This window comes from Aspergillus clavatus, genomic scaffold (genome assembly GCF_000002715.2).
Source record: "Aspergillus clavatus NRRL 1 1099423829805 genomic scaffold, whole genome shotgun sequence".
NCBI lineage: Eukaryota > Fungi > Ascomycota > Eurotiomycetes > Eurotiales > Aspergillaceae > Aspergillus > Aspergillus clavatus.
The window spans coordinates 4,024,665-4,044,757 of record NW_001517094.1 but is presented as its reverse complement, the minus strand read 5'-3'; the positions used below and the strand labels follow the sequence as shown (position 1 = coordinate 4,044,757).

The window sequence follows — 20,093 nt, the reverse complement described above, 5'->3', positions numbered from 1 at the left end:
GCTTGCTTCCCTGCTGCTCATCACTCTCTATCTTCTCGCAAGACCATAATGAAACTGTACTTATCTCGTAGAAAGTAGATAGGTCGGCAGATTGGGTCTTCCCACGATGCTATGCTGTGCCTGTGCTATGGATAAAGTCTTTGGATACGCCCAAAAATCATGGCACTTTTGCAACAGTGAAACCCGGCTAATGAAAAAGGCGCAACGACAATTCGATCCTCGCTTGAGTGACTGGGGCCATCGTTATGATTCGTTGCGGTTTATTATACTTTGATGTATTTATTTACTATTATTTATTTATTATTTTTGTTATTATTCTTGCCTGAGGGTAATATCGATCGCTTCCTTGATTCTGCTCTATTTACTTCACACCATTTCCCCCAGCTGCTTTTCTTTCTCTTTCTCTTCTTTCTCTCTCTCTCTCTCTCTTCCTTCTTCGTCCCTGTCTTCATCCACCAGTCTCTCGTTTCTCGCAACGATCCTCCTTTACTTCAGCTCGTTTCTTTAGTAATCCTCACGTCTGTCGCTTCTGAATTAGTTCAGTTCCAGCCTGCCAAAATGAAGTTCAACAGTGTTCTCGCCGTTTCCTCCCTTCTGGTCCTGGCTACTGCCCAGTCCACCACGACCACTTCCACAGCTACGGCTACCGCTACTCTGTCGCCCGAGGCTTCGTGCGCAGCCAAATGTTTGTGTCCCTCGTCTTTGCATGCATCCGCTTATTATTAGGGATCAATACTTACCAATGTGACAACCATAGGCAACGCTGATGACGTTTGCTGCCGTGCTGGATGCTACAAAGTCCCCTGCCCCAGCGACCAGCAGGCCAACGACACTGTCAGCTGTGTTGCTGCCTGCCCCCAGGGCTCTGGTTCCCCTAGTGACACCGACAAGTATGCTGCGTGCCAGAGCAGCTGCTACAGCAGCCACTTCTTCCCTGCGACTGCCACCCTGGGCGGTTCCAGCGCCACTGGCTCCGGCTCCAAGGACGCGACTGCCACCAACAGTGACTCTGCTGGCAGCAGCAAGGAGACCGGCTCGTCTGGTAGGCTATTCCCTCAACGCCAGATGTATCGCTTCATGGTACACTAACTGAGACATACAGGCTCCGACTCCTCCAAGACCTCTGGCTCTTCTAGCAGCGGTACCCGCAGCGGCTCTTCCGCCAGCTCGACCGCCAACGCTGCTCCCATCAGCCAGCTACAGCTGGGCGTCTCGGCCGCCGGTCTCTTTGGCTTCGTTCTCGCCGCGTGGGCACTGTAGACGGAGCAAATCCCAACGCGTAACGAAACTTGCGACGGGAGTTAATAGGGATTGGGTTCGGTTTCTGAGACGGCGGGAGTTTTCCCTCTTCGTCGAAGTAATAATAGGATGGTCACGGTTGCCTCCTCTTACTTAATATGCTGTGTGCATTTTCCCTTCTTCTGTGATGATATTTGATTGTATGGTGCTCAGCCGTGGGCTAGCTGCCTTTTGAGTTTCTAATACCAATTTGCGTTTTTCTCTTCGGATAAATTTGTCTTCTTTTGTGTTTTTTTTCTTGCTAGAGTATGATTAGCTGACGTAGAAGAGCTGATCGACATTGCCATGTCAATCACTCGACAGTGTTGCTGTCTGGTTGACTTGCTGCTCACTTATCACTATGGTGGAGATCATAGATCCATCCTGGCTCGTCCGCTCCGCCCGCCACTTCCCCGCATCACATCGCGTCTGACTGACACGGCATCTAAACTACGCAAATAGTTACATCGTCAGCTTCATCAGTACCATACTATCTATCCCAGTTCAACCGAATAAACCCAATCACTCATACACCCTCAGAAAACAGCATACCCCCTCAATCAACCCCATCCAAACCTACCAACCCACTCCAACAACACCCTCTCCCAAAATGCCCCCCCAACACCAACCCCCACCCCACGTTCAATCCCTCTTCACCTCCATGGCCACCTTCGTGACCTCCTGCATGTCCGCCCACGATCCCTCCCACAACCCAGCACACGTCCACCGCGTCGTCGCGCTGGCCCGCACAATCCTCGCCGCCGAACAAGCCCTGCACCCATCCACACCCTACGACGCGACGCTCGTCTCGCTCGCCGCCCTACTACACGACATCGGGGACCGGAAGTATCTCACGCAGGTGGCGGCCGCGTCGGCGGAAGGTGCCGGCGCAGGCACCGCCGCGATCGATCCCGCGCGGATGGTGCAGGAGGCGCTGCTGGCGCACGGGGCGGATGCGGATCTGGCGGCGAAGGTGCAGACCATCGTGACGCATGTGTCGTATACGAAGGAGGCCGCGGACCCGGAGCGGGTGCGCCGGTTGATTGAGGAGGAGGGGGTTGTGGAGCTGGCGATTGTGCAGGATGCGGACCGGTTGGATGCGCTGGGGGCGGTGGGGATCGGGCGCTGCTTTACGTTTCTGGGGGCGCAGGGGAAGAAGATGGTCGGGCCAGGGGGTCAGTGGGAGATGGATAATGCGATCCAGCACTTTGGGGAGAAGTTGGAGCGGTTGGAGGGGATGATGAAGACGCAGACGGGGAGGGAGATGGCTCGGGTGCGCACCCAGCGGCTCGTGGAGTTTCGAAAGTGGTGGGAGGAGGAAATGGAAATAGCAAAGGGGACTCTAGAATGATTATCCAATACTCTCAGGCGCTTCCTTGCCCCAAAAGCAATCCATTTCTCCAACTGCGGAATCTGTTCTATCTAATTCTCCGTACAGGGTTGGGGTATGTAATATGTAGTAGTAGTAGTAGCGAGATCTGGCGTACAGAAAAATCACAAAAACCAAAACCAAACTCTGAGGAAGACCACCGTGCGATGGATGTTGATCTGATCAGACTTCAAAATTCAACCCAAGAAGAAGAATCCACCTTGTAACAAACTCCAGTGGCCCTGATACTGCAAAGCGACCCCATGCGGTCGAGTACAGTGTATAAATTTCAATATAATGAGCATGGGAAGAAAAATCCGGGAACCAACGCCTGAAACCAAAAATCAATGTCTAGAATTATGTTAATTGTCCGTTTCTGAAATATTCCAAGATGGGAGCAGGTCAAATGGGCAGTGTTGCATCTCAGACTCTGTCTCTGGCAAAGTCCAACACCTCGCAATCGTCTTCAAAAAAGCCATCAGGAGCCGCGGAGAACGCTGAAGAATGCTTTTTCTTCCTGCGAGTGGTAATAAGAACCTCGCCAACGTTCCCTGTGCTGTTGCCCAGACTGATGAGATTCTCCATCTCGTCGCCGAAGCTGTCGTGTTGCTCATGTACCACATCGCTATCATCCTCGCCGCCACCGGCGCTGAATGGTCGCACATGAAGCTTCGACAGTGAAAAGCTGTCTCCAAAGATCCACTGTCCACTTGAGCTTGACAACGGGTCATTCAGCTCGTTCTCGTTCGAGTGAACGAAAAGATTGACTCGATGATCGGTATGGAAAGGCTGATATGGTGCGTTCGTCTCAATTTCGGCTTGAGACAGCGGCTGGTTGGCAACCTTCGACGTTGTGGAAGGTCTCAGGTTTGACGAGGGCAGAGTCAAGACGGCAGAAACATTAGATTCCTGGCTAAAGGCCCCAACCGGCAAAGGGCCACACGAAGTCTGCAAATTCGCGGGTAATTTATATTCAATTTCTTTGCTTCCAACAACCGACTGCCATTGACGGCCCTTGTGAGCAGATAACGATCTCTTAATCCGATACAGCCGGAAGAACCCGTTGTCCACCAGTCCCAAGAAAGGCTGCCCTTTATTCGAGATCCACACAACTCGAGATGCGGCAGGGTCACGCGCAAGGCCAGAGAGATGCAGCCGATTCTCACCTGCATGGCGAAGAGTATTGACTGTCCCAGTTGCTGCACCCATCGACTTACTGAGACCAGCAGCGACAACCTTACCACCTCGAACGCCAGCCGCAGACGGAATTGCAAATGCGCTAACAGCTGGAAACGCAGAAGTGGCCGACGGAGCACGGCCTCTGACAGCAGCCAGAATAGGCTGGGTCTTACCCCCCACAAGCTTGAATGCCGCAGAGAGAGGATTCGTGGCGCCCGCTTTGTCCGTGGTTTCACCCACTGGCGAAGCGCTAGATTGGGCCTTGCTAGGCGGAGGATGAGCTCGACGGAACGGTGGCCATTGGAAAGCACTGCGGGGAAGATCGAAGACGTGTACAGTGCCTTTGCGTGTGACCACTGCCAGGCGGTCACCGGATGGAGGAAACCAGATTACATCAACAATAAACGACGTGGTAAGGCGCGCGAAACGCGCAATCTGTCGCACGTTCGCAGAAGGCACTGTGGAATTCTCTGCTAGAAAAGATCCTGCTCGACAGTACCGAGCTTGCATCAAGTCCCAGACGTACTGCACATCACCCTTCTTGCTCGCGGTGAGCAGCACTAGACCATTTGGAGAGAATGACAGGAAGCTACACCCATTGGGGACCTGGAAGGTGGCAAGTGGGTTAAGCATGACACTCTTGGTCTCACTCCCGTCTTCCAGCTTTCTCAGATCCAGTACCGAGACAATATCGGGCTCGGAAGGAGATGTGAGTTGAGTTTCCTGGGCATGAGTCGGGGGAAAGATACCGTATCCCTGCGGTGGGAGGTCCATCAGGTTCGGTGACCGGCGATTAGACATATTCTGAGCCTGGTCTTTGTTCCAATAGTTGTTCCATGCTTGGAGTCCTTGGTCCCCCATCCAGCGTGCACCTCGGACAAGTTCTTGCGTGACTCCGCGGGCAACTTTGTCGAAAAGGCTTTCGCCTTCACCAACATCTGTAGCAGAGGTCACTGCCGGCTTACCCGGAGGGCTACGCGTCTCAAGCCCAAAGACCTTGCCTTGGATCAAGGAAGCCGGTACAGTCCCACGTATTGAGGGTCTATAAGTCGAAGACGGTGGGACTATCGCTAGCCATCTGCCCTTGAGTGCAAGGATTGGAGTATCTGAATTGGCTGATCCATTTGGAGAATCATTTCGAGAAGCATCCGGATCGGTTGAGCTCGAAGACGTTGAGTATCGCCGAGCTTCTCTAGTTTGTATGCTCGTCCAGGTTTTACCCATGCACTGATACCCGCAGGATGGCGAGAAATGGTTCAATCCATATATGAAAACCTCGCCGCTGATCCCGGAGGCCAACACAATATGACTTCCGCTGACATACAATTTCAGATTGCCAGACGGAGATGGGGCCACAGCAGGCAATCCGGGGATATTTTCGAAACACGGTGCCGGTCTCGTAGCGAAGAGAGTTGCAACCTGTTCTCCGCTTCTGAGTGAGTATACCTCCGTCCTCGTTTGGAACAATTTCGCCTCATTTGGCCGCCTTCCAATTGACGACCGCCTTCCAGCGTGGCTGGGAGGAACTTCATTCGTTTCTGATGCTGTAGAAGACGTACGCCCCTCTTCTTCACTAGGTGCGCATGGTCCGTGAATTATGACGGCGATGTGTGGTCGAGATCCTGTATAAGGGTCATCCGCTGAGATACAATTTACTATCTTTGCATCTATCACTCGGCCTTTGAGGCCGCTAAGCTCTCCCACAAGGCGAGACTTCCGGTCTTCGATGGCGAGGACTTCCAGAACCCCATCGCTGCCCACAAGCAAGACGGTGGCCCCCATCCTGGAGGACTTGAACAACGGGCCGGAGATGGTATCGAAACCACAGAATGAGTAGCTTTCTTCTCCCGGTGCTCGGTTTGAGCCTGGAAAGAGAGGAATGTCGATATCTGGTGCTCCATAGAAATGAGGTTGCGGCAAATGAGGTAGGGGTATCTGGTTGTCGTACGGAGCGCTTAAAGAGTGAGTCTTCTGTCTGTCTGCGGATTGCCCACTGGCAAGATTGCTGCTCAGATATCCATTCCCGTAGCTCAAAGGTCTCCTTCGTGGAGGAGGAGAGCTGGAGGATGGTTGACTAAAGCCGCCTTTGTCTGAGGGGGTGGGAAAGCTGAGAGGAGATCCGCCAGGGAGTTCTCCGGGAACGATATCATTCGGGGGACTCTTCCCGAAGGGAATTGATTTGGCCCAAGTATCTGTACGGATGGCAAGGTCATGGTCTGTGGTATCCGTTAGAGACTCGAGTGCGTTCAACACAGGCGATAGGATCTGATTGCTGGTAGGAACCAGAGGATGACCCGAATATGGAGAAGATTCAGCCTGCAGGGGGGGAGAAGCTGCTAGCCTGCTCAATCAAGAAGACACACAGTCAGTCAAAATCCAACGGATTGTATAAACCCCAGCAGGAAATAGTTCGAGTAATCCTTACAGGTCTTCGGGCGGTGACTTTGACAGCGCTTTGGCGGCTTTATCCTTTCCCTTTTTACCTTTTTTCTTCGTTTTTCCTCCGCTATCATTATTCTCTTGACTTGGCTGAATGAAGTCCTGCGGGTAGGGGCTTTGATCGCCTGAGGCCCGGTTCTGCTGACGGAAGAAGTCGTCGGAGGCTGCCGGGGGCATTCAACTGGAAGAGTGCCTCACAGAGGCAATGGAAGTTTCAGCGAAGAGAACCGCTCTCAGGACCTTTGGTGAGGTCTGAGAACGGACAATTCAACCGATGAGGATGATCGTGAAGGTTGGGATCTCTTCAGGGGGGAAGTGTAGATCCTGATAGCATGAACAATACACTGGTCAGAATAAGTCACAAAAGGTCAAGACAGACTGAAGGGCTTATCGTAGCATACAAATCGGCTGTTGGTTCAAACCCTGATGATTTAAAAAGAGGATGATTTGGTTCAGTTATTTCACTTCCCACTCGAGTGGGTAATATCGCGACGAGCTGCTTCAGATACTACGCTTAGAGGCGGGATCAGCGTGACTCGGATGCCAAATGTCGTATTGTACATCCAAGACGTCCGGACCAGAGATGTAATCCAAGGTATTCCAAGCAGAAAGTTCGTATGTCAGGTCCAAAACACAGTGTCAAGAATAAGATCGAGATAGTTGTTCGAAAGAGAGGGAGAGGGAGAGAGAGAAGGAATGAGGGCTATGCAGGAGAGGGGGAGGGGGGACTTCATTCAGGTCAGGAGCATGGATGACATCTCTCAGTATGGAGTATGGTAGGCTGACTGTCCCATACGTAACTAAACCAAAGTTTACTTATCTCCTATCAGCTATCATCAATCACTAGGTACTCTGACTTACTCCGTAGTACATAGTGCCAGGGCGGTTATACCTAATACCCAGTTCATTGGCCAGCTCTAGGCGGCAGCTCAACACTCTTTGCAGGATTCAGAGAATAATAGACAGGTAAGAATGTGTATGCCTATGCAATAGCGATTCCTTTGAAGCTACTGCAAGATAACAGATCATTTCTGATACACTATTATAGCAAAGACTGCATAAAGCCAGGTACTGTATGTATGCATGAATGTAACAGAATTACCAGCCCCATCCCGCATGAGGGGTAGGCCAAACAGTGCAAACAACAACGCGCCTTTTGGAGAGTTTCAAACACGGGGTCAGCAGGCACCACGTGATTTGTCCAAGGTTGCTCCATCGGGACATGGACAGGTCACGGTCATCATCAACGACTAGTCCTTACTGTACATTGAAACTTGGATCGCGCATTCCAGGTTTCCACGGTCCTCCAGGCGCGGGCTGCCCTGTACTTGACTCATTATCCTTAATTTATCAGCCAAGTATCAGCTGTGCATGGTCGACTTTGTCACGGGGTCAACCACTGCAACATGGCCATCGTCTGTAAGGCCCCAGGTTGTCATTGGTGAGCAGTCAAGAGACCACCGAAGTATGACGCTGACGGTCAGATCGAACTGATGATGGCCGTCATTCTAGTCATTCTGGATAGTCGCCTCTTGGACGGTTCCTCTTCTCGTGAGACTTCGTACCATAGACTTGTTCAGCTCTTGTCGAGTGACCTTTTGGGTCGTCATCGACACGCTTCCACATGTTTCACCTCATCATGAGAAAACAAGATATCTTTACAGCTGCGCCAGAGCGGTCAATAATATGGATTAATATTGGTACAGGTTTATATCAGAAAGTAAAGGATGGCCTCCTTGCACGACCTCGGCAAAACCTTGCTTGTTTATCTCCCGGGGTATACCGTGGCGCAACTCAAGTCTTCTTCTTCGCCGCTGCAGCTTTGGCAGCCTTCTTCCTGTTGCTGTTGATCATCACGATGCCAATAAATGTACCAACCACGGCCGAGCCCAGTAGAGTCAGGATAACAGGAATGCGGATCGCCCACACGCGGGGAGGGAATAGAGCATGGAGAGGATGTCCGGTGTCCACGAACGGCTATCGGAGTGTTAGTAACCTGCTTGAGTCGCCTGTGAAGTAGCATAAATAAATACCATGAGAAGAGTCCAAGCCGTATAGTAGAGGAAGATCGCAGTAGCGACCAGGAGCATGGCGGATCCCACGAGCTGACCCAGCTGCACCAAAGCATGTTAGTGAAAGAGCGGTAGTTCAGTATTAATTGAGACTCACCATTATGAATATTCAAACTGAGCTTTCCCCTACGGCGCGGAAGACGTGTACACTCGAAACTCGAATGCGTGTTTGATAGTACTTCTCTTTGCCAAACACAGTCCAGGCCAGCTTGGCTCCTTTTCCATCACGTGATGATAATCGACGCTAAGACTTTCCTCCCTTCGCCGCCTCACGTCTGGCTGAAGGGACTTTGTTGGAACACCAAATTGTATCTCAACTCTCGAGTTGATGATCAATTCTAGAAACTCCGGGGTAGTTTCAGCCACATCGCAGTGATGACGGACTCTGCTGTGTTGCAGTCCGCTGTTCGCGTGCCTACACCTCCTCCAGGCATCTCGTACTCTCCACAGCCTTCAGCATCACGAAAACGCTCTCCTCCATCTCGTTCCCCTTCCCCTAATCGTCGTCGCTCGCCACCCGGCGACTCGCTGAAGGAGGATGAGGGTGCGCCGCGTATCGACCCGGAGCGCGCGGTTGAACGAGAACGCCAGCTCGCGGAGCGTCTACGTCAGCATGAGAAGCAGGAAGCTGCGCGGAAACCGATGACGGAGGAGGAGAAGCAAGCTGCAGCCAAAGCTGAATATGAAAAGCTTTTGAACATGCGCTCTGGAGGTACATACATTCCGCCTGCCCGGCTGCGCGCTCTCCAGGCGCAGATCACGGATAAGACCAGCAAGGAATACCAGCGCATGGCTTGGGAAGCTTTGAAAAAGTCCATCAACGGTCTCATCAACAAGGTCAACGTGTCCAACATCAAGTTCATCGTGCCCGAGCTCTTTGGGGAGAATTTGGTTCGCGGACGAGGTCTGTTCTGCAGAAGCATTATGAAAGCGCAAGCGGCGAGTTTGCCATTTACTCCGATCTACGCTGCAATGGCAGCCATTGTCAACACAAAGTTACCGCAGGTCGGAGAACTGCTTCTTAACCGCCTGATTGTTCAGTTTCGGAAAGCGTTCAAGCGAAACGACAAAGCCGTCTGTATCTCGTCTACTACCTTCATCGCGCATTTGTGCAACCAGCAAGTTGCCCACGAAATGCTTGCCGCTCAGATCCTTCTCCTCCTGCTCCACAAGCCTACCGATGACAGTGTTGAAATCGCGGTCGGTCTGACAAGAGAGGTTGGCCAGCATTTGGAGGAAATGAGTGGTCCTATCGCTTTGGCGGTATTTGATCAATTCAGGAACATCCTTCACGAAGCCGATATCGACAAACGAGTACAATATATGATCGAAGTTCTGTTCCAAGTGCGTAAGGACAGGTACAAGGATAATCCAGCTGTCAAGGAGGAGCTTGATCTGGTCGAGGAAGAGGATCAGATTACTCACCGCATCGGCCTGGATGATGAGATTGAAACGCAGGACGGGCTCAACGTCTTCAAGTTCGATCCTCAGTGGGAGGAACACGAAGAGGCCTACAAGAAGCTCAAGGCCGAAATCCTCGGGGAGGGTAGTGATGATGAAGAGGACGAGGATGAGACAGATGAGAGCTCGGACGAGGAGGAGGCTGAAGAACGCCAGATGGAGATCAAGGATCAAAGCAACACAGATCTCGTCAACCTCCGGCGAACCATCTACTTGACAATCATGTCTAGCATCGACTTTGAAGAATGTTGCCACAAACTCATGAAGATCTCATTGCCGCCTGGCCTGGAGCCAGAGCTTCCTTCCATGATCATTGAGTGCTGTTCCCAGGAGCGAACATACTCGAAGTTCTATGGATTGATTGGTGAACGGTTCGCGAAGATCAACCGTATGTGGTCCGATCTCTTTGAAGCAGCATTTGCCAAATATTACGACACCATCCATCGGTTTGAGACCAATCGTCTACGTAATATCGCGCGTTTCTTCGGCCATATGCTGAGCACAGACGCCATCGGCTGGCATGTCTTGTCCATTGTCCACCTGAATGAGGATGAAACGACATCGAGCAGTCGTATTTTCATCAAGATTCTATTCCAGGATCTAGGAGAGCACCTTGGCCTACCCAAGTTGAAGGAGCGCATGAGGGACGAGATTCTGCGCCCCAGCTTCGAGGGTCTCTTCCCCTTGGACAACCCGCGGCATACCCGCTTCTCGATCAATTACTTCACAAGTATTGGGTTTGGTGTTCTGACCGAAGACATGCGGGAGCATTTACAGAATCTTCCAAAACCTACCGTTCCTGCATTGCCTGCGCGCGCTGCAGAGTCCGACTCGGAGTCTGTCAGTTCCCATTCTACGTGCTCCACATGCACCGGCTCGCGCTCGCGATCATACTCACGATCCCCTTCGCGGAGCCGTGGCCGTGCTCGATCTGTCAGTCGAGGCAGATCTTACTCGAGATCAGTGTCGGGATCGTCGCGCGGAAGGAGCTATACCCCCAGCTACAGTTCTTGGTCGAGATCCCCGGTCTCGAAGTCTCGACGCCGCTCGATTTCGTATAGTCGGTCACGCTCGCCTCCAGGTCGTCGCAGATCGTCGGTTTCTCGCACCCCTCCTCGAAGGGTACGTGATAAATCGTCCGATTCACGTTCCCCTTCCCGCTCCGTCACACCGCCGCGCAGACGCGGCTCGCACAGCCGCAGAGACCGTAGTTACTCCAGATCCCCCTCTCGCTCGGTCACTCCACCTCCTCGGACGCAGGCAAAAGGCGCACGTGGCAAACGCTACTCCTCGCAGTCTCTTTCGCCTCCTCGTCGACGCGTTGAAAGGGGTATCTCAGCATCTCGCTCTCCTCCTCGACGTCCGCCTCCCGGCCGTCGTCCCCGTGACGATTCCATATCGCGCTCCCCGAGCCCTCGACCTGCTCGAAGGAGGAGAAACTCGAGCTCAGTCTCAGCATCTCCACCTCCTGCTCGCGGATACAATAAGCGCAGATCTCCATCCCGGACTCCACCCCGTCGGGGTCGTGCCTCCGATTACCTATGAGGCGAAGGCAGGCCTGCTATTAGAGATGGGCAATAAGTTGGTAATCTGTTTTCTTCGATATGGTCATAGGATGGTCCAACGGTTGTAAAGGTGTATCTATATTCCGTGGTTTTCAATTTCGTGGAGAAATGGGCAAATACCAGTTTCTTACCATCCATCTGAATTTACGCGTACGCTTTTATAATAGTAAGCATGCGAACATGACAAACTATTCATCTATAGGGTATCTATCCTTGGTCCACGCTGAGAACATCACAGCCACCAACTCCCTCTCTCTCTCTCTCTCTATGTACCATCATCTATATCCCATCACTAACCCTCCCTCGCCGCCTCCCAAACACACCTCTCACACTGACACAGCCCCCCCAGCGCGCCCCGCGCCCACTCCCTCCGCTCCTTCACACTCAGCCCAATATCACAATAATGATTCAAAATCTCCTCGTCCGCCTTAATCCCCGCCCCCTTTCTCTTCCCCGCCGGCGCCGACTCGCCACCCTTCCAAACCGCCCGCTCGTCCACCGTCCGCGCCCGGAACGTGATCTCCCCGCCCCATTCCCAGCGCACATTGGGGTCGCACGAGTGGTTCGCCAGACACCATAGCGGATGCACGGCGCAGAGCTCCGGCCCGCCGTCCCAGGTGGACAGGCGGCCGGACGCGGTGCCGCGGAATTTCGCGTACAGGGTGTTCAGCACCCAGGTGTCGTAGCGGGCGAGGTGCGCGTAGGGGTCGATCTCCATTTCCTCAAGGAGGCGCATGGGCTGGAGGATGTTTAGTTGGAAGGAGAAGGGGAGGGTTGCTACGGCGGCGGCAGTGGCAGCGGTGCTGGTGTTGGTGCTGGTGTTGGTGGGATCAGTGTCCGGGTTGGGGGAGGTGTTGAGGTCAAGGTCGTGGAAGTCGCCCCAGATGTACTTGATCTCGGGGAGCTCGAGCGGGTGCACGTCCTGCGTTGCGGCCATGGCGAGCGCGCGGCCCAGGAGCAGGAGATACAGATAGTCTGCTTTATCCTTGGGGTCGGGGATGTCCTTGCCGATGGACTCGAGGTTCTCCATGAGGCCGCACACGGCGCCGTGGTAGACAGCTTGCGCGTGGTCGTGGCACTGCTGGCTGCAGAAGATGGTGTCGTCGCAGCCGGCGCAGGCGACGGGGGGCGCGGCGGCCGAGAGGTCCGGCAGGGGCGCGTTGCAGGCGTCGCAGAGGTCATCGTGCAGGCGGTTCGTGGCCGTGAGGAGCGAGGATTCGCGGAGGAGGATTTCCCCGGGGGCGATGTCCTCTTTGGCGAAGAGGCCGAGCTGCACGGAGACTTCTGCGTCTGCGTCTGCCTCTGCCTCCGCAGCAGCCGCAACCGCCTCCGTCGTGCTCGTGGCCGTCCCATGCAGCGCCGGCAGCGCAACAGCCCGCACCTCGCACTTCGGCGCCACCTCCTTCAACCTCTCATTCAGCAACGCCAGCGTCTCGGGCGCCTTGCGGTCCGGCTCGTGCGTGTTCCACGGGTACAGCACACGCCTCGCAAAGCCCTGCGCATTCAGCACACTCGGATCCACGTCCACATCCACATCCCCATTCACACCACCATTTGTATCTCCCCGCTTCGCCACATAAACCCTCACAATCCCCGCCAGCAACCCCTTCAACCCACGCACCGCCTCCTCCGCGGATCCGCCACCCACATCGCCCAGCACCGCCAGCCCGCGCACACAGAACTCATACGCGTCGCGGTAGCAGCCGCAGCGCACCAGACTGCACACCAGCAGCTCGTACACCGGGCCGATCAGCGCATCGTACTCGTCCTGCGTCAGCGCCTCGAACTGTCCTTCATCTTCATCTTCATCTTCATCTTCATCTTCATCATCGTTGTCGGCGTCTGCATCTGCAGAGGTATTAGCCTCAGCCTCGACCTCGGCAATCCGTCTCCGCGCATGAAACTCGCACCCCTCCGGCTCAACCACGGCCTCGAGCAGCGAGAGCGCGCGGTAGGCGTCCGCGGACGCGAGATCGGGGAAGCCGAGACGGGCGTGGATGCGGCCGCGCGCGAGGTAGAGGTGTGGGTTGTGCGGGTCGGAGTGGAGGGTTGTGGTTGTGGAGGCGCGGTCTTGGAGGAGGGCGTGGTCCATGGTGGTGGTGGTATCGCCGTATGACTTCGCTGGGTAGGAGGGTGAGAGCTGTGAGGGGAATTTCGGTGTTGGTTATTACTACTGAAGGAGGGTGAGGGGTATGGCGCAGGTACCGGATTGGTGGACGGTATATGGACGGATGGACTTGCGATGGTTATATTCGGGATCAATGCATGATTCGACCTTCCGGACTCCTTGTAGAACGTTGACTTGAGACTGACTTGAGGCTTCAGATAAAAAAAAAAAAAAAAAAGGAAAAGGAAACGCGGGGTAGCACGCCTATCATCACGTGGCGATAACACTGTTCAGCAAAAATTATCAGGAATGAATGATTTGAGTGATGATTGACTCTCGATCAAGTGCAATTACATCGCTTCACTTTCCTTGATGGACCTTACGGGAGGATTTATGATGTTCTTCCAGTCTCCAGTCAGATATAACAATTCCGACCGTGCGATGGTCTCAGTATGTTGCAGTCACACTACCAATTAACCCAGCTAGGCTACATACACCGCACCAGGACGGGAAACTTTCCTCACCGATCGATATATATTCCGACGTTTGGCAACTTGAGTTCCATGATAATAATAATAATAATGACACCGAAGAATGGAAGGAAGATAACGTCCCATACCATACCCAAGCTCCATATCGCCTTCCGACGCCGCACTTTTATGATTCCGCCGACGCCCCGCGGATCCCGGCTCACATCACCTGTGGGGGGGGGAAAGAAAGATGGTTAGTAAGGCGGTAAAAGCCGCGATCGCTGGAATTGATCAGAAACTTACACTGCAATTCTCGTCTAGGACGATGGTCGCGCCCTCGCCTGCGCCGTCTACCACTCCTTCGCCGCCGTGGGTTTGTCGCTGTCGCAAGGTTGCAGCAAGCTGGGCTAGCATACTCCTCTGCAAGGGATGATATTAGACACTGCTGAGGATCTTTGAATGAGATTAAGAGGGAGGGGGGGGGGGGGGGAACACCACTTACAGTAATGTGCGCCTCGCTCATGCCCCCTTGGCGATCGACGTCGTTTTGGCTCATGATCCGATAACTGTCATGGATCCGCTTGCGGCTCTTCAACCCGCCGATGCCAGCGACGTTCGAACCGAGCGTGTTTGCCGGGTTGTCGGGGTCCAGGATATTAATGCCGCGGCGAGCATTCTCCTGCGAATAGCGGTCAGGCGAGAAGATCTTGATGGTGTTATCTATCCCAGAGGCGGCAATGGTGGGCTCATATGGATGTCCTGCAGTAAGAGTGAGTCCCATGTCATATCATGCCATAGATAAAATGGCAGATTTTGCGCAAGAAAAGCATACCCTGCACAACGTTGACAACGTCGCTATCCGCCTCGAGTATATTGACAAGATCGGTTGTTTTGCGATCCCAGATGAAGATGTGGCCCGAGTCACTGCCGCTCATCACGTATTCATCGTTAAGCCCAAAGTAATTGACATCTTTGACGGTTTTGATGTTGCAATGGCCCCGGTATACTCGAGAATGCGAGGAACAAGGCACGTCGAGCTCCACATCCTCTCTGCGCGTCCGCCGGAATCCGTATCGGTTGATTAGTCGCTCCTCGGCCTCATCCTCATCCTCGTCGTCATCGACATCGGATAGCCCTCCCAGATCCATGTCCGAGTCGTCGTCATCCTCTTCGTCTTCGTCTTCGTCTTCTGCGGACTCGTCAGGTTCGTCGTTGCTACCCATATCTGTACTTTGGCGGTCAAGAAAGCTATCGTCGCTGGCCTCGGTCCCTCCGTTCGTTGAAGCTGCCCCCAGCCCAGACCTTCTGCCATTCCCGGGTCGTCCATGATTGCCGTTCACCGAGGAGCCAGGCACCACCAGGCGGACATCCTGCACCGACTCTTCGTCAACACTGCCGTCCACCTCGTCCTGTAATCTCTCCTGCCCAAGCTCGCTGTCCGACCCATCTGCGATCTCGGTGCGCAAGCCACCAAAGGCCCGATTCACAAAAGCATAATTGACCCCAGTGCCGGTCTCCATTAAAACGCCTCTTGCGACCTTCAGGACCCAGAATCGCATGGACGAAGCGCGGTCCAGGGCCTGCACATGAGCAGTGTCCGGCCCGTTGTGACCGTTGACTCTGGCTGCGGCATCGCCCAAGTCCTCAAGGGGCAACCTCAAAGCGTTTGCAAAGGCGACAACGGCGGCGTGCTGTGTCTGAAACAAGACGCGGGAACTGTCATGTTCGAATCGCGAGGCGTCCACGTTCACCACAGGGAAGTCGCCCGCCAGACTCTGGAGGTAGGGGATCAGGACTGACTCAATGGCGCTGTCGTCGGCTGCTTCGGGGATCGGACACCGCGGCGAATTGCGGCGCTGGAAAGCGTTGGTCTTGAAACCGGCCAATACTGCGCCCCTCCCCCCTTCAAAGAACAGCAAAATGGCTTTGACGAAGTCGTATCCAAACTGCTCTTTTGTTCCAATTACATTGCTCTCGCCGGGCGCGGGGACAATCTGCCGGAAGAGGTTCATTGGCGCAGTCTCATCCTCGGAAGAGCTTCGGATCTCACCTCCTAAGAACCGGGCCACCGTCCCAGCGGCCTGCACGAACCGCCAGGCGGTTTCGCGGTTCCACCGCAGGGACTGTTGGAAGTCCACAGTTTCTGGGCTCGGATCCAGAGGGTATCTCCATGTCCGCATGATCTCGCTCATCTGGGGCAAGTACTCCGCTGCATGGGTTAGTGCAGTCGAGAAAGATTCCGTGTACGGGGTCAAACCCGAGTCGGCCGAAGACTCGGTGGCTTCGCGCACTGACACTTCCAAGGAGAAGAGGGCCTTGCGCAGTTTGACCAGTCCTTTGGCGATCCGCATGCTAAGTCGCTGCGCCTCGTTGAGTACGGAATAATGCGCCTGTTCCAGAACGCTCTGCGGCGGGGCATCGGACACGGTCTCGGACAGCGAAGGAAACGGAAGATCCTCCATCTCGCCATTACCATAGCGCACTCTGAACGCCAGCTCGCTGTCGCCGTTGTTTCCCGCGGAGCGGCGCCGGGAGGAATGTCGGTGGCCACTGGACTGGGAGGACAGCGACGCCCCCTTTGTTCGCTTGCGCTTCCTGTTCTTGGAACCGCGGCGCTTCCGCGAACCAGGACTTCCCTGCGCGGATTTGTCACCGGTTGAGGCTGCTGCATCGAGGGCATCGGGGCTTCGAATCAGATCAAAACTGTAGATGTGATCTCCCGACCAGCTGGCGACCATCTCGTTCGGATTGGCGTCGCTGATCTTACAGGCGGTGATATGGCCATTGTCCTGCGGGTGCATTCGTCTCTTGCCACTGGGAGCAAATCTCCGGACACATCGCGTGGCCTGTCCCATCAGCTCCTGTTGGTGCTGGTTCCCGAGATCGGGGTAGCTCCCGGGCTGACCCTTTTCGGCGAGCAGATCCCGCCCGAGCATGCGCCTGTCATGCAGGAAGCAGTGCAGATGCGCGCCGCCCAGCGCGATGTAGTGCGGTTGACTTGGCGAGCAGGAGATGGTGTTGAGGTCGAGACAACACCGTTTGTACGAGATCAGCGGCGGCGGGACATTCGAATCGTCGTGCTCCAATCCCGGCCGGTACGCCATGAAGCCCTGTCCTCCACGCGGCTGCGGATAGGCGGACGATGGCTGGCGCAAATCCCACTGGCGCACCTCGCCATCCTCGGAGCAGGTGAGAAAAAGGTAGGGCGACGACTCGGTGACGATGCGCTTGACGCGGTCCGCATGGCTTCGGTACACTCGGGCGTTGGTGTTGGTCTCATTCAGATAGCGCGCATTGCTGAAGAAGTTGTTGAAGCGCCGACTCCGGGACGAGGCCGAGAAGGCGGACGTGGCGGCGACATTACTCCTGGCAGAATGCTCGATGTCGAAGACGCGCACCTGCGAGTCGCCGGCGCAGGTCACCAGCGTGCGGTCATTGGAGTGCGGCATAAACTTGACGGAGAAAATATTCGCCTTGTGGCCGGTATAGACGGTGGTGTTGAGCGCAAAGGGTGCGGAAGAAGACTCCGGCTGGTAGGAATAGATGTTGAGATGTAAATCGTCGGAACCCGAGGCCAGCAGCTGACCAGACCGCGACCAACTACGGCGCCGAGACTAATCAGCGAAAAAAAAAAGGGAACTCGCGACAATGACCTTGCATGAGGATAGAAGCAAACCTACCATAGCGCATTGACACAGCCCGTGTGGCCCCCGAGCTCATTGACAATGTCCAGATCATCCACCCATTCCTTAGAACCATAGACGCCACGAATACTAGCCGAGTGCGACGCATCACCCGACTCCCGACGCCAGATACGATCATACAACGAGTTCTTCATGACAACCGAGAGGGAGGGACGGGGGAGGGACGGGGGGGGTGTTGATCAGAAGCTCTTAGTTCAGTGTTTTTTTTTTTTTTTTTTTTTGCTGTCTAGGAAGAGGCGGACGAGGGAGGGGAGGGAATGGGAGTGGGAATGCAATCAATCTCCCGGTGTTCGGATCATGGCTTTTTTTTCTCCTTTTTTTTTTTTTTTTTTTTTACCCTTAGGATTTTATACCCCAGCGAAGAACTTTCGTGCCGTGTTGGCGGATTCTTTTTGGGGGTCGCTTTTTTTTCTCTCTCTCTTTTTTTTTTTTGTGTTGGGTGCTGAACAGTGACGTCAGTTCAGAGCCTCCAGGGGCCAGGAACACCAAGCAGGTGAAGAGACAGCGATACAAGAACAAGAAACACTAAGTCGGAGCCGAAGAAAATGAGAGAGAGAGAGAGAGAGAGTGGAGGAAGCCAAGAACAAAGAACAATCTGGGGGGGGGGAATAGTTCAAGAGAAAGCAAGAGGCAAGATCAGATGGAGCTTACCCCCAGGTACCGCTGATCGATCGATCCAAGAGCGAGATGGGGTGATAGTGATGGTGCCGGTGGTGAAGCGGAGGAGAGGGAAAGAAGAGAAGAGAGGAGAAAAGAGAGGTAGAAAAGAAGAGAAGAAAGAAGAGAGATAGAGGACGATGCAAAGAGGGGACTGACAACCTTATGGACCAAGCCAGATCCATCAAATCAATCCCCTCGCAGACCTGGGTCCAGAACTCATAGATCGTGGTTCATCGAGAGAAGACTGAGGAAAAAGAGAGAGAGAGAGAGAGAGAGAGAGACAGCATTAGTTCTGCTTGCTTGCTTGCGTCCAGACCCCGGTTGGTTAGGCGCACTTACTACTTACTACTAGGTACTATACTTAGGTTAGCTGGTGTATATTATTGCATCGTGCTTGGATGATCATGATAATAATTGATGAAGATTGTCTGCTTTGCTTCAGCTGATCTTCCTCTTCATTCTCATCCTCTCATTCTCATCTTCAATAAGACTTCTACTTACTTCTTCAATGTGACATCCGAGTCGGAGCCGATGATCAATGACGGCACTGCTGCGCTTAGTCAGTCACGCAGTCTCTCACCTGTCAGTTTTAACAGTTTGGCCAACATCTAGACTAGTAGTAGTAGTAGTCTGAGTAGTCTAGAGTCTACGGATAGTAGTCTACGTTATTCTGCAATTATTAGTAGCAGAAGAAGAACTCTCCATTTGTATCTATGTACTCATCCCCACCACACATCTCATCTCTTGTCCTTGTTCTTGTTCTCATGCCTCCCCAAGAACCATACTCAACCGATGATTTGATTTGACTTGACTTGACTATCGTGGCAAACATGAAGTCAGCTCAGTCATCCTCCGCTCATCATTTCATCAACCTTCCATCTCGCAGGATTAAAATCCGGATTTCGCCATTTCTGAATCGAAAAGGATGGATGGGAAAAGAGGTCTTGGGACTCCGCAGTTGAGACTCCGCAGTTGAGACACAATAAAAAGAAAAGAAAAGAAAAGAAAAGAAAAAAAAGGAACATACCGAGGATGCTGGTTCGTGGGCTGGTGTCATATCGACAAGTCCTGACTCCTGACTCGACTGCTGTTCCAGAAGTCCAGGTCAGAAACCTGCATGGAGTCCCCAAGTCCAAGTAAGGTCAATGATCGACCGGAATTGTGTCGAAGACAGAGTGTGCTTTCGTTCAAACCAAGGCACAGCACAGCCCGTCCAAATATCAACCCGCGGCTCGTTGCAACCGAGCAGGATTTACTTTGCCATCTAGACCATTGGCAAGAGAAAATCACCCAGATAAAAAAAATAAAAATAAAAGAAACGAATAAGAGATAAAAGAAAAAGCTGTGAAGGGGGAAAAAAGGGAGGATCACTATGGGGGGACAGGATCAGACTCTCATCCCCATCAGCATCCTCCCAAAGAATGCGCCAGGCCAGGTGGGATCAAATCATGGCCGGATCCTGATATGCGTGTGCCTCGTCCCTGGTCAATGACACTTGCTCCTTTAGATAGAGAGAGAGAGAGGGAGAGAAAAAAAAAGTGTCATTTGTGAAACTCTGATTCCCTGCATGATTCCTACCGGTCGCCCTGCTCGAAATCCGATAGATAGACATCTCCATCAGTCTGGAGTCTGATGTATCGCGCTGGTTTGCCATTAGACGATTGGCACTTCGCACTTCCCTCCCAAACCCCCCTTTCTCTCCCGGGTTCTCCCTTTCTGGTGGATGATGTGCTGGCTAGCGTCGAAATTTCGTGCTTTTTGTTTCCCCTCTTCCTATCGACTGTGTGTC

The 20,093-nt window shown here is 53.6% G+C and overlaps 7 protein-coding genes across 7 annotated transcripts, besides 16 other annotated features; 3 read left to right on the top strand and 4 right to left on the bottom strand.

Annotated features, from left to right (window-relative positions):
- Positions 1 to 391: 391 nt before the first annotated feature.
- Positions 392 to 429: a microsatellite.
- Positions 430 to 558: 129 nt separating this feature from the next.
- Positions 559 to 1,260, top strand: ACLA_031530 (uncharacterized protein; the record flags this gene model as incomplete). Its single annotated transcript, XM_001269845.1, has 3 exons — positions 559 to 685; positions 758 to 1,042; positions 1,103 to 1,260. The coding sequence occupies 3 exons, from the start codon at positions 559 to 561 to the stop codon at positions 1,258 to 1,260; spliced, it is 570 nt and encodes a 189-aa protein (XP_001269846.1).
- Positions 1,261 to 1,888: 628 nt separating this feature from the next.
- ACLA_031520 (HD domain-containing protein) lies at positions 1,889 to 2,629 on the top strand (the record flags this gene model as incomplete). The annotated part of the gene is made up of 1 exon (XM_001269844.1): positions 1,889 to 2,629. The coding sequence occupies one exon, from the start codon at positions 1,889 to 1,891 to the stop codon at positions 2,627 to 2,629; it is 741 nt and encodes a 246-aa protein (XP_001269845.1).
- Positions 2,630 to 3,070: 441 nt separating this feature from the next.
- ACLA_031510 (uncharacterized protein) lies at positions 3,071 to 6,442 on the bottom strand (the record flags this gene model as incomplete). The annotated part of the gene is made up of 2 exons (XM_001269843.1): positions 3,071 to 6,170; positions 6,252 to 6,442. The coding sequence occupies 2 exons, from the start codon at positions 6,440 to 6,442 to the stop codon at positions 3,071 to 3,073; spliced, it is 3,291 nt and encodes a 1,096-aa protein (XP_001269844.1).
- Positions 6,443 to 6,935: 493 nt separating this feature from the next.
- Positions 6,936 to 6,961: a microsatellite.
- A 1,098-nt stretch (positions 6,962 to 8,059) lies between these two features.
- Positions 8,060 to 8,355, bottom strand: ACLA_031500 (dolichol phosphate-mannose biosynthesis regulatory protein; the record flags this gene model as incomplete). The annotated part of the gene is made up of 2 exons (XM_001269842.1): positions 8,060 to 8,242; positions 8,299 to 8,355. 2 exons carry the CDS (start codon positions 8,353 to 8,355, stop codon positions 8,060 to 8,062), a joined length of 240 nt encoding a protein of 79 aa, XP_001269843.1.
- A 357-nt stretch (positions 8,356 to 8,712) lies between these two features.
- ACLA_031490 (putative cell cycle control protein (Cwf22)) lies at positions 8,713 to 11,343 on the top strand (the record flags this gene model as incomplete). Its single annotated transcript, XM_001269841.1, has 1 exon — positions 8,713 to 11,343. One exon carries the CDS (start codon positions 8,713 to 8,715, stop codon positions 11,341 to 11,343), a length of 2,631 nt encoding a protein of 876 aa, XP_001269842.1.
- Positions 11,344 to 11,655: 312 nt separating this feature from the next.
- Positions 11,656 to 13,455, bottom strand: ACLA_031480 (putative MYND domain protein; the record flags this gene model as incomplete). The annotated part of the gene is made up of 1 exon (XM_001269840.1): positions 11,656 to 13,455. The coding sequence occupies one exon, from the start codon at positions 13,453 to 13,455 to the stop codon at positions 11,656 to 11,658; it is 1,800 nt and encodes a 599-aa protein (XP_001269841.1).
- Positions 12,164 to 12,190: a microsatellite.
- Positions 13,156 to 13,191: a microsatellite.
- Positions 13,157 to 13,212: a microsatellite.
- A 776-nt stretch (positions 13,456 to 14,231) lies between the features above and the next one.
- On the bottom strand, positions 14,232 to 17,778 carry ACLA_031470 (WD repeat-containing protein; the record flags this gene model as incomplete). The annotated part of the gene is made up of 4 exons (XM_001269839.1): positions 14,232 to 14,360; positions 14,443 to 14,699; positions 14,773 to 17,540; positions 17,621 to 17,778. 4 exons carry the CDS (start codon positions 17,776 to 17,778, stop codon positions 14,232 to 14,234), a joined length of 3,312 nt encoding a protein of 1,103 aa, XP_001269840.1.
- A 12-nt stretch (positions 17,779 to 17,790) lies between these two features.
- Positions 17,791 to 17,814: a microsatellite.
- Positions 17,815 to 17,844: 30 nt separating this feature from the next.
- Positions 17,845 to 17,865: a microsatellite.
- Positions 17,866 to 17,946: 81 nt separating this feature from the next.
- Positions 17,947 to 17,979: a microsatellite.
- Positions 17,980 to 18,191: 212 nt separating this feature from the next.
- Positions 18,192 to 18,212: a microsatellite.
- A 341-nt stretch (positions 18,213 to 18,553) lies between these two features.
- Positions 18,554 to 18,585: a microsatellite.
- Positions 18,560 to 18,585: a microsatellite.
- Positions 18,586 to 18,754: 169 nt separating this feature from the next.
- Positions 18,755 to 18,784: a microsatellite.
- Positions 18,785 to 19,097: 313 nt separating this feature from the next.
- Positions 19,098 to 19,122: a microsatellite.
- Positions 19,123 to 19,253: 131 nt separating this feature from the next.
- Positions 19,254 to 19,283: a microsatellite.
- Positions 19,284 to 19,289: 6 nt separating this feature from the next.
- Positions 19,290 to 19,326: a microsatellite.
- Positions 19,291 to 19,323: a microsatellite.
- Positions 19,327 to 20,093: the final 767 nt, after the last annotated feature.